The 12,583-nt window shown below is 36.0% G+C and overlaps 2 protein-coding genes across 2 annotated transcripts; both read left to right on the top strand.

Annotated features, from left to right (window-relative positions):
- Positions 1–4,828: 4,828 nt before the first annotated feature.
- Positions 4,829–6,601, top strand: LOC148741865 (uncharacterized). Its single transcript, XM_088762352.1, has 5 exons — positions 4,829–4,981; positions 5,086–5,184; positions 5,487–5,660; positions 6,069–6,176; positions 6,503–6,601. Exons 1-5 carry the CDS (start codon positions 4,829–4,831, stop codon positions 6,599–6,601), a joined length of 633 nt encoding a protein of 210 aa, XP_088618478.1.
- Positions 6,602–10,079: 3,478 nt separating this feature from the next.
- On the top strand, positions 10,080–12,367 carry LOC148741864 (uncharacterized). Its single transcript, XM_088726462.1, has 5 exons — positions 10,080–10,232; positions 10,953–11,051; positions 11,342–11,515; positions 11,841–11,948; positions 12,269–12,367. The coding sequence occupies exons 1-5, from the start codon at positions 10,080–10,082 to the stop codon at positions 12,365–12,367; spliced, it is 633 nt and encodes a 210-aa protein (XP_088582588.1).
- The last annotated feature ends 216 nt before the right edge of the window (positions 12,368–12,583 follow it).

Genomic DNA, 12,583 nt, shown 5'->3' with positions numbered 1-12,583 from the left:
ACACGTTTACCGGTGAAAATGAAAAATAATTGTTAATGCATCGATTGAGGAAAACAAAGATTAGAACATAGTTTTCCCGGACATGCTTTCAAGGGAATGGTATTATTAACTTAAAGATAACACTAAACAATTAGATACAGGATGGGGGTGTTTTGTCAGCTGTTTCTCGCCCAGTATTCAGAAATTCAAGTTAAAACGACCATTTGACCGTTTAATATTTTCTAGCCCGCGCAAACACCACGATTTTCAAGCAAACGCTGGGATACACTTAAGAAAGTCATGAATGTCTCGTTTGTGTTCTGTAGCAGCGACTAGCATTCTACACGAACAGGCAAACCGTGCGTGAACAGTTCAGGGTACAGATGCGCTCTGTTTTTAATTCTCATTTCTGTGTTTTTTCTTTTTTTTTGTGAGAGGTCGTCAGGTCACATATGGTTTTTACACCGTCATAACCTATTTCGTATTATATCAGGAAGAAAGAGATCATCCGTTCACGATATTCAAAGCCAATTTTCTCTCTCTTCGGAAGGTAAATTATTTATAACGAACGACAAAATTCAAAGGATAAAATTGAAGTAATTTGTTCATGTAGCGTCAAGTCCCCAAATGGGATACATTGCTCATGTTTTTAATTAGGTTACTCCCCTTGACGTATCCTTATTTTTACTGAGAAGAGTGACAAAGTACAAATACATCGCATATTAGCAATCAAGGGCCTAAACCCATAAACTAATGACCCATTTCCGGTGATAACGGCTGTTTTCGTCTCTCAACTGACGTGAAAATGAACAGTTACGTCAACACAGAAGTCGCATCAGAAATATATCAAGTGATCACTGAACCCGTAAGGGCCCCGTGCGCGCTTTGACAAAAACAATTCAAAGATGCCTGTAGCCAGACACCGCACAGATTATCTATCGGTGATGATACACAGCAATAAAATTGCATCTCTCATTCTCCTTGTTTTCTTCTGAGCTCTATGACGAAATAACATACGTCAAATATTCACTGGTGATTATCCTTCTTGAATCACAGATAAAGAAAACTGGCTCTGCAATACCCACTGTTCAACACATCTCAGAGACAAGCCTAGATCATGATACTAGAGCACACTTACAAGCAATGGTCACTAACAAACGTGTGGTAAGAGAAAAAAAATCCATGAGAAATACATGCACTCCTTCAACTGTAAAAATTGGATAGAATCTACAATTTGACATTTTCAGTGAGCGTTAGATCTAAAAAGAGACTCTAAATGTTGTCAGGGCCAGGACTATCGAGACAATCGGCAAGTCTCATTTTTCATATGTTCCTTGCATGCATCATTTTACCTTCAAGGTATATAATGCTAGAATTTGGAAAAGACATTTGCAATTTTTAACTCCATTACAGCAACGACCTTAAAAGAGTAAAGTGAATATATGTGCACGAAATCAACGAAGTGTATTTTTTTACTTTTGCAGAGCTTAATCATAACTGACGATGTAGTGAAGACCTACAGGAACTATGTCATTCTGTACACATTGAAAGATGTTCTCATTGACGTGCTGACTTGCATCTAGAGCTATTTATGTGATTGAACGAAATGCTCTCTGGCAGAGCAAATTACTGACTTATGACTTGCTTTGGATTCTTAGAGGTTTCTCGAAATCTCTTAATTTTTACGTATTTAAGATCTGTTTATTAAAAATTAATCTAACGAACTGTAGAAGAAGCTCAAAACATTATTTATCATTCAACAAGAGCACTGATAATTAGAGGATAACAGTTTAGGGATTCACTTTTTTAAAGGTTTTAATTAAATTATCATTATTCATGAATAGAAATTTTTAAAAAGCATAAAAAGGTATATCTGTGGAATAATTCGAAAAGTACCTTAGCTATGACTTAGACAGTGGTGGGCGTCATTTTCCTGGCTTAGTCTTTTTGAGCCCCTTTTTCTTGAATCGACCGCATGCTCTGTAAAAATAGAAAGAAACATTTTTAAAAGTATATATTGAGACTATTATTCACCGTGTTACTGATTATAATCAGTGTATATGTTGATCTTTTAAAGATTTACTTTTACAATATAAGTGTAACAGCAGACGAGAAGTTGTTGAATTAACAATAAAGCGTTGAAAAATAGAGATTCAAAGTGTGATACATTACTAGTATACGTCAAAAAACTCACGAAAGCCTAACCTTCTCTCCTTCACAACTTACCAAAAACAAATATGGGAGCGAAAGGCAATATCCATTTAGATTTGAGACAACCAACAAAGACAGTGAGAAAATAAAAAATTTGGTCATCATACAATATATTTTCATAAGCAAATTAACGCTTATTTCCATGCCTCTGTCCTCAAAACCACAAGTGGAACTGGTAGATTTTATTTATAAACCACTCCACAACTCATAGTATTCAAGTCGATTATTTTTAAGTAGTCAACGGCCGCAGAAATGTCACTTTTCTTAATCAAGTCAAATAGACATAAAGACAACCGGTTAAGTGAATACGGGATTTATCTTCTTGATCTTTTATACTTCATTTTATTTACATATATATTTGTCTATTTATCGATTTGTGTGTCTATTTTCATTTAAACAAATAAGTTCTTTGTGTGGTACTTTAAATAAAATGAAAACCTATCTTCAAGTGTTATTGTGATCTTTAACCTTAACTGCAAGACTTAAAGAAGAATTCTAAAGCGCTGACTCCTTGTCACACACATACAGTCAAACTGAGTGAACACATTCGCATAAACCCAAAAGGGACCATCAATTTGCAGTTCTTGTCTTTAATAAATTATGATACATGTTATGAAGTGCTTGTTGCCACACTCTCCTTTCGGTGATCGTTTAATTAAGAAATGAACTTTAACGTACATGGACATTATGGAAGCTTTACCAAAGCCGGATATCTACACGTTTACTGGTGAAGATAAAAAAAAATTGTCAATGCATCGATTGAGGAAATCAAAGATTAGAACATAGTTTTCCCGGATATGCTTTCAATGGAATGGTATTATTAACTTAAAGGCAAGAAAGGGGTGTCTTGTCAGCTGTTCCTCGCCCAGTATTCCGAAATTCAAGTTAAAACGACCATTTGACCTTTTAATATTTCTAGCAACCATAAACGCCACGATTTTTCAAGCAAAGGCAGGGATACGTACACTTAAGAAAGTCTCGTCTGTGTTTTGTAGCAGCGTCTAGCACACTACATGAACATGCATGCCATGCGTAAACAGTACAGGGTACAGATGTGCTGTTTTTATTTATAATTATTGTCTTTTCTTTTTTTTCGCGAGAGCTCGTCGTCAGGTCACATATGGTTTCTCACTGTCATATCCTACTTTTTGATTAAATCAAGAAGAAAGAAATCATCCGTTCGAGATATTCAAAGTCAATTTTCTCTCTCTTAAGATGGAAAATTGTAAATAATGAATGACAACATTCAAAGGATACAGTTGAAGTCATCTGTCCATGCAACGTCAAGTCACCAAATGGAATATATTGCTCATGTCCTTAATTAAGATAACTGTCTGAGGGGACCCGCACGCCCATGAATGAAAAACATTTCAAATATGCGTTCAGCTAGACACCTGACATATCATCTATAGATGATGATACAAAACAATAAAATCATCGCAGCTCTCATTCTCATTCTTTTCTTCCAAGCTCTATAATGAGATAAGATTCGTCAGCTATTTGTTTTCACGCTTTTACTTTTTCTGATTGCAGCTATGAACGCAGCTTTTCTTCCTTTCTTCCCAGGAACCTTGATAGAGCATTACCATTAAGGAGACGGAAGCGATAAACGAGATCGACTTGCAAAGAGAAATATTTGTGATCAATTAAATTAAAGATCTCCCAGATGCCCTCTTTCCCAGGGGCTTTTATAGTTTCGGGATTTTTGTACACCGATAAATAGAATTCAGTTGACCCAAAGCAAGTACGTTGTTAACAATCGTGCCATTCCTATTTACACTGTAAAGTAAACGTGTTTTTCTTAATAAATCAGGAAATCACATTGGTTTCGTGGAGTCAAAATTACTGCAAACCAGATATAACATACAAATTCAGTTTGATTCAAAGGAAGGAAGAAAGGAACAGTAGTGTAAGTTCAAAAGATGCAGGTTTATGAATTCAAAATGATGTCATCCACGGATACGAATGAACGAAGAGTTTTTGTAGAGAAAATGAGTCTTCCGGAATACACTCGATTAAAAAAGAAGCTTGACGAAAAGATGATGCAAATCAGCAAAACAGCTTCCTCTTTGTTTGGTATAAAAGGCAGTTATAACGCGCTGTTTGCTCAAATAATTCTAGACACAGCGAGAGAAAACAACGCAAGATTTTTAGCCAGAGAAGTTTATCTGCCACAGGTACTTCAAAGGAGAAAGGTGAGCTGTATTGTGTCACAAATTTTAGCAGAATTTATGATCCCAAGCTTTGCTTCGAACAGGTTAAAAATAAAGACTCTCCTTTCATTTGCCATTCTAAAAGCAACCATGAATCTTTGGGAACCAATTAACAAATTGGCGACTAAAGTCTCTAAATCAATTCCTCAAAAGTTTGGTTAAAATGTACGAGTGCTGGATAAATGAAAAGACTAGAAGTAAAAGTATGAGGTGGTTAATGTCGACAGAATGTACGATAGCAAACTTTGTCAAATACGTCTAGACTAACAGCAACCATGAACCATTGGGAATAGACGGGTAGGCTACTCAAGTTTTTAAAATCAAAGTTTGGGTACGAGAATACGAGTGCCGTGTAAATTAAATCATTATCACATACTACAAGACACTACGCTGATGTTTGTAACAATTTGTTTGGCTTACTAGAAATGGAATTCTGCAAGTCCTTCTTCGCTGCCCTTTTCATTGTAACTGTAATGAGCTCAGTGACTTGGACAGCTCCGTTGAGTTACCGACCAAGTGATGCTGAAATTGTCATCAGACTGTCACTTATGCCAACCAGAGCTAACGCCACGAAAGAGGTTGGCTATTAAAATACCATTCTTAAAGTACTTAACTATTAAGCTACTTGTGAAACGATGCTTTGCAACTTACTTATCGTAAACTATTGCTATTTTATCTACAGATATTGAAGGTCTACCAATTCATAACTACTAACTGGGATCTAAAGGAGACGTCCCTGGCTCTTGGAGTGGCTGACACACCAGTATGTTCCTCAAGTTTGGTAAGTATTGGGAACTACAAGTATTTTATCTACTTTAAGTTAGATTAAACCTTTAAAACGGTTTAACAGCACATTTTGCTGATCTCTTCCACGCACACTTACTGGCTCCGTTTTCAAAATAACTACCTTAAGCCTGTAAAACAAATGACTAATACCAAGTAAAACTTTGACGATATCTCATTACGAAGATCACCATAGGGTGATAAAATGCATGGTAGAACTTGAGTTTCTGTAAGTCACTGGCACTGTAACATAATTATTAAACATTTGCATAATTTCGGCTTTTGTAAAATTCTCTTCAGCAAAAGAAAGACAACCTCTCCATTGCTTTTATGCAACTTTACAACTTTATCCATCCACTATATCTGGCATACTCATATGAGGAAGTTAAAGGATCTCAGCACAAAGTGTTGGCGAGTGCGCTCAAAGACACCAGTTTTCATCTCAATAATACGGTGTGGAGAGTGAGACGCGAGGTGGGTCACTTCTAAAATAAACTAATCCCTCATGAAGGGACTTATGTTTTGATCTGGTGAAGACTCTACTTCACTTATGGCCCAGAGATTTTAGCGGAATACGGTTTATAAAGAACACGAACATTCAAATACTAACTTTCTTGGGCACACAAAAACCAAGAGTGGACCAGGATAGACTGTTTACACAGAAATGGACTGCAAATAACAAGCCTAAAAGTAATTGTGTCGAACAGTTCGATTCTCCTAGATGCATGAAGAAGTTATCTTTATTCTTTCGCGAAACTCTGACTCACAATGCTGCTGTTCCGCCTTTAAAACTGAACGCTAATGTAATTATAAGAAAGCAGGTCTTCTTTGTTTTCTTGTGTAAATTGAAAAATCTGGTGTTGATCTTTTCTTGAATCACAGATAAAGAAAAGTGGCTCTTCAATACCCACTGTTCAACACATCTCAGAGACGAGCCTGGATCATTATACTAGAGCATACCTACAAGCAGTGGTCAATGACAAACGTGTGGTAAGAGAAAATAGATACGATGAGAAATACATGCATTTCTTTAACTATAAAACTGGATAGAATCTACGATATATCATTTTCAGTCAGCGCTAAATCTAAAAAGAGACTCTTAATGTTGTGAGGGTCTGAACTATCGAGACAATCGGCAAGTGTTATTTTTCATATGTTCCTTGCAGGCGTCATTTAACTTTCAAGGAACTTAATTTTAGCATTTAGAAAAGATATTTACACTTTTTAACACTATCACAGTAACAACCTTAAAAGAGTAAAGTAAATATATGTGCACGAAATTTTAATCAACAATATAATCTGTTGTACTTTTGCAGAGCTTAACCATTACTGACGATGTGGTGAAGACTTACAGGAACTATGTCATTCTGTACACACTGAAAGATGTTCTTATTGACGTGTTGGCTTGCATATAAAGCTATTTATGTTGATGAACGAATTGCTCTCTGGCAGAGCAAACTATTGACTTATGACTTACACTTAAAGATTTCTCGAAATCTCTTAATGTTCACGTATTTAAGATTTGTTTATTAAAAATTAATCTAACGAAACTGTAGAAGAACTGAGCTCAAAACATTATTTATCATTCAACAAGAGCACTGATAATTTGAGGATAACAGTTTAGGGATTCACCTTTTTTTTAAAGGTCTTAATTCAATTATCATTATTCATAAATAGAAATTCTTAAAAAGTATAAGAAGGTTCAGTTTGAGGAATAGTTCGAAAAGTACCTTAGCTATGACTTAGGCAGTGATGGGCATCATTGTCCTGGTATAGTCTTTTTGAGCCCCTTTTTATTGAATCGACTGCATGCTCTGTAAAAATAGAAAGAAACATTTTTTAAAAGTCCATATTGAGACTATAATTCACCGTGTTACTGATTATAATCAGTGTATATGTTGATCTTTTAAAGATTTACTTTTATAATACAATGTTTTACTGCATACGCGATGTTGTTAAAATTAACAATAAAGCGTTGAAAGGTAGAGATTCAAAGTGTGAATCATTACTGGTGTACGTCAAAAATATTCACGAAAGCCTTACTTTCTACCGTTCGCAACTAAGCAAAAACAAAGATGAGAGCGAAGAGCAATATTCATTCAGATTTGAGACAACCAACAACGACAGCGAGAAAATAAGGTCTAGACTCGGGCCGAGTCTAAACATTTGGTCATCACACATATTTTCATAGGGGAATTACTGTTCATTTCCATGCCTCTATCCTAAAGATCACGACTAGTACTAGTACTGGTAGATTTTATTCATGAACCACTCCACTATTTATGGTATTCAGTCAAGGCGAATATATTAAGTAGTCAACAACCACCACAAAACACAATGTCCACTTCCTGTAATAAATGTCACTTTTCTCAATCAAGTCAAATACACATAAACCTCGAGTCGATAGGAGATTTTTCTTCTTGTTCTTTTATATTTCACTTATTTTGCCATGTTTTATTGCCTATTTATTGATTTATGTGCCTATTTTCATCGCAACAAATGAGTTATCTGTGTGGTGCCTTAGGTAAAGTGAAAACCTATCTCCAAGTTGGGAAATAAGAAGCAGGACTAACTAACCACTTACATATCCGAGAAAAGGTATTCCTAGATTTGAAAGAAGATTTAAAAGGAACGAACAAATGATGAACCCGCAATAAGAAAAGCGGTAAGGACTGCAAATGTGTTGTGATTATCTTACACCTTGACTGAACGACGTAAAGATCAACTCTAAAACTGTGAATCGTCATGAGAAACACAACGGCAATTTGACTGAACACATTCGAATAAACTCAAAACTGAGTAACAATTTGCAGTCATGTTATAAAGTACTTATTGTCACATTCTTCTTCCGGCGATCGTTTAAGTAAGAACGGAACTTTAACGTTAACCGGATACCTGCACGTTTACCGGTGAAGATGAAAAAAGATAATGCATCGATTGAAGAAAACAAAGATTAAAGCATAACTTTCACGGATATGCTTTCAAGGGATTGGTATTGTCAATAAACATATCACTAAACAACTAAACACAAGAAAGGGATTTCCTGTTAGCTGTTTTTCCGATATTATTCAGAAAATCAAGTTAAAACAACATCAGATTTGACCTTTTTTAAATTTTCTAGCGTACAAAAAACGCTGCGCTTTTTGAGCAAAGGCTGGGATACACTTGTGAAATTCATAACTGTCTCCAACGGACTCTATGTGTTCTGTAGCAGCGACTAGCACACCACACGAAAATGTATACCATGCGCGAATAGTTCATGGTAAAGATGCGTAGTTTTTATATATCACAATTGCGCTTTTCTTTCGTGAAAGGTTGTCGTTTGGTCCATATTATTTTACCTGCATATGGTTCTCTCACTGTCATAATCTATTTCTTAATTACATCAAGAAGGAAGAAGTCATCCGTTCGCGATATGCAAAGTCAATTTTCTCTTTTTTAAGGATAGTAGATTGTAAATAAAGAACGACAAAATTCATGTGCTCATGTAGAGTCAAGTCTCCAAATAGGATATATCACTCATTTCTTTGATTCAGGCTATTGCCCCTTTGACTTATTCCCTGAAATTACTAAGAAGAGTGAAAAAGTACAATTAGATCGCATATTAGCAATCAAGGACCTACACTTATAACCAAATGACCCATTTCCGGTAATAACGGCTGGTTTTTTCTTCAAATGACATGAAAATAAAGTTACGTCAACTTAGAAGTCGTTAGTAAATAAATCAAGTGATCACTTAACCCATAAGTCCCCCGTGCGCGCTTTAATCAAAAAAATTCAGAGATGTGTTTAGCCAGACACCAGACAGATCATCTATCGATAACGATACACTACTGCGAAATTACTGCATTTCACATTCCTCTTGTTTTCTTCCAAGCATTATGATAAAATAAGATACGTCAGATGTTTGTTGTCATGCTTTTATTTTGCTTGATCGCCACTATCGCCGCAGCGTTTCTTCCTTTTTTCCCAGGAACCTTGATAATAGGAGCAATACCGTTGGGGAGACGGAAGCGATTAACAAGGTCGACTTCTAGAGAAATATCAGGATTGTGACCAATTCAATGAAAGATCTCCCGGATGCCCTGTTTTCCAAGGCCTTTATAGTTTTCGGGACTTTTTGTAAACCAATAAGTAGAACTTAGTTGACCCAAGTACTTTGTTAACAATCTATCGATGGAATGTATTTCCATCCCATTTACACCGCAAGATAAACTCGTTTTTTTTTCTAATAAATCTGTGGAATCGCGGAGTCCAAATTACTGCATACCAGAAATAACATACAAAATAAATTTGATACAACAAGGATGGACCGCTTGCCTGCTACGGAAGGAACAGTTAACAACGTTCAAAAGGTTTATGAATTCAAAATGATGTCATCCACGGAACGAATGAACCACGAATTTTTGTACATGATGATGCCAAACAATGATACAGCTTCCTCTTCGTTTTATATAAATGGCAGTTATAAGGCGCTGTCCCTACAACTAATACAAGACACAGCTAGAGAAAACAACGTAAGATTTCGCATCAGAGACGTCTATCTGCCAGATATATTTAAAAGGAGAAAGGTACGTTGTATTGTGTGCTTAGTGTTAACAGAATGTACGATCGCAAACTCCGTTTAAAAGAACACTTCCATATGCATGTTTTGATTATTTACCATTCAGTATAAGAGAAGATTTTTCCCAGCTTTGCTTCAAATAAGGCTAGACTAACAGCAAACACGAACCATTGATAACTAATAAATGGATTGGCTACTGAAGTTTCTGAAATCAATTCTTCAAAGTTTAAGTAGAAGAATACGAGTACCGTGTTACATGTAGTTGAATCATTTCACATACTGCAGGACTCTACGCTGACTTTTCTAACAATTCGCTTTGTTTACTAGAAATGGAATTCTGCAAGTCCTCGTTCACTGTCCTATTCTTAGTAACTGCAATGAGCTCCGTGACTTTGACAGCTCCGTTGAGCTATCGACCAAGTGATACTGAAATTGTCATCCGACTGTCACTTATGCCAACCAGAGCTAACGCCACGAAAGAGGTAGGAGATCCAAATATATTTATATAGTACTTCCCTATTAAGCTGTTTGCGAAAGGATGCTTGCAAAGTTGCTTTTATAACATAACTAAAGAAAAGCGCGCGCTATGATTGGTTAATTCAGCATCTACTATTTGCCCATGGGTGTATGCTGCTGACGTGAGCAAATGCTAAGACTATTTTACCGCGCGCGCTTGTTTTTTCTGATCAGGTAAGATTTTTTAAATAAAAGGGAACTCTTGTTACAATGTATCAATGTTATGTTATAAAACAAATGGTAAACACCAAAGTTTGTTCACAGTTCTGCTAAACTCTTTCACCGGTTGTTGGATACAGACCTTATAAAGAGGATTTTGTTCGGTATTTCTGGAAGCGTAATTGAACTTTATTGAGTTGCTGGTGTGCAGTTGTTATGAATGAATTTTCGCGAGCTTGTTTTCTCTTGTCATGAAAGACTACACGAGCATTTTTTTTCGATGTAGCTCAATAAGTTATGTTATAAAACAAATGGTGAACGCCATAGCGTGCACTATTGAGTTATGGATGCACTTGGGAGGTTTGCTAAGCACTCAAGAAGTTAGAGTCGCACTCGGCTATCGCCTCGTACGACTCTTACGCTTCTTTCGTGCTTAGCAACCTCCCGCGTGCACCATAACTCAATAGTACACGCTATGGCGTTTACCATTTGTTAACTTCTGTAAACCATCGCCATTTTATCCACAGATGTTGAAGTTCTACCAATTCATAGCTTCTAACTGGGATCTAAAGGAGACGCCCCTGGCTCTTGGAGTTGCTGACACACCAGTATGTTCTCCAAGTCTGGTAAGTATTGGAAACTTTTTTAAAGTTTTTTATCTACTTTAAGCCAATTTAAAATTTTAAACGGTTTAACATCACATTTTAATGATCTCTTACTCACACATCCTAGCCCCAAAATAATTACTTCAAGCCTGCAAACAGGTGTCTAATACTGAGTAAAATTTTGAAGATAACTCATTACAGAGATCACCATGGTATGATAAAATGCGTGGCAGAACTTGCGTTTCTGTAAGTCACTGGCATCATAACATATTAAAAATTCATATGATTTCGGGTTTTTTTATTCTTTTTAGGAAAAGAACGACAACCTTTCCATTGCCTTTATTCAACTTTACAACTTTATCCATCCACTATACCTGGCATACTCCTATGAGGAAGCTAAAGGATCTCAGCACAAAGTGTTGGCAAGTGCGCTCAGAGACACCAGTTTTCACCTGAATACTACAGTGTGGAGAGTGAGACGCGAGGTAAGTTATTTTCAAAATAAGAGATTTATCTTTGATCTCGTGAAGACTTCATTTTACTTATGGCCGGGATATTAAGGCGGAAAACAGTTTTAAAGATAAAACAAGCATTCAAATACTAACTTGCTGGAGCACAAAAAAACTAAGAGTAAACCAGGATGGACCGAGAATGGCTTAGGATCATAGACAACAGGGGCTGAAACTCTCACTCACAATACTGCTGTTCCGCCTTTAACAGTGATCACTAACCTAGTTATAAGTAAGCAAGCCTTGTTTGTTTTCCTTAATAAATCTGAAACACTTATGTTTATCTTTTGTTGAATAACAGATAAAGAAAACTGGCTCTTCAATTCCCACTGTTCAACACATCTCAGAGGCGAGCTTGGATCATCATACTAAAACATACCTACAAGCGATGGTCAATAACAAACGCGTGGTAAGAGAAAAAACATCGATGTGATTTACATGTATTCCTTCGACTGAAAAACTGGATAGAATCTAAGATTTGACATTTTCGGTGATCTTTGAAACTTGAATAGAGACACTTACTATTGTCAGGGCCTGCAAAATCGAGACAGTTCGCAACTATTATTCTTCATATGTTCCTTCAATGCATCATTTAACTTTGAAGTTACTTAATTTTAGCATTTGCAAAAAATAGTTATAATTTTTGACACCATCACCGTAACAACCTTAAGTGAATCTACATGTACGAAATATTAAATCAACAATGTTCTTTTTTCTTCCTTTTTGCAGAGCTTAACCATAACTGACGATGTGGTGAAGACTTACAGAAACTATGTCATTCTGTACACATTGAAAGATGTTCTCACTGACGTGCTGCCTTGCATCTAAAGCTATTATGTTACTGAACGAATTTCTCTCTGGCAGAGCAAATTATTCACTTATGACTTGCATTGGTACACTAGATTTCTCGAGATCTCTTAATGTTTACATATTTAAAGATTTGTTTTTTTACAAATTCATCTGAAGAACTGTTGAAGAAACTCAAAATATGATGAACGATTTAACAAGAGCACTGCCTAAAAAAAGATAGATATACATTGAGGA

Source organism: Stylophora pistillata, chromosome 1 (genome assembly GCF_964205215.1).
Source record: "Stylophora pistillata chromosome 1, jaStyPist1.2, whole genome shotgun sequence".
NCBI lineage: Eukaryota > Metazoa > Cnidaria > Anthozoa > Scleractinia > Pocilloporidae > Stylophora > Stylophora pistillata.
The sequence above is the reverse complement of the archived record's forward strand: the minus strand, read 5'-3'. Positions and strand labels throughout refer to the sequence as shown.

Bases quoted from the DNA above. Each gene is read 5' to 3' on its own strand.
- LOC148741865 (XM_088762352.1), top strand. From the start codon at position 4,829: ATGGAATTCTGCAAGTCCTTCTTCGCTGCCCTTTTCATTGTAACTGTA. The intron at 5,185-5,486 runs GTAAGTATTGGG...AATTCTCTTCAG, and splicing joins CAGTATGTTCCTCAAGTTTG to CAAAAGAAAGACAACCTCTC. The intron at 6,177-6,502 runs GTAAGAGAAAAT...GTACTTTTGCAG, and splicing joins TGGTCAATGACAAACGTGTG to AGCTTAACCATTACTGACGA.
- LOC148741864 (XM_088726462.1), top strand. From the start codon at position 10,080: ATGGAATTCTGCAAGTCCTCGTTCACTGTCCTATTCTTAGTAACTGCA. The intron at 11,052-11,341 runs GTAAGTATTGGA...TATTCTTTTTAG, and splicing joins CAGTATGTTCTCCAAGTCTG to GAAAAGAACGACAACCTTTC. The intron at 11,949-12,268 runs GTAAGAGAAAAA...TCCTTTTTGCAG, and splicing joins TGGTCAATAACAAACGCGTG to AGCTTAACCATAACTGACGA.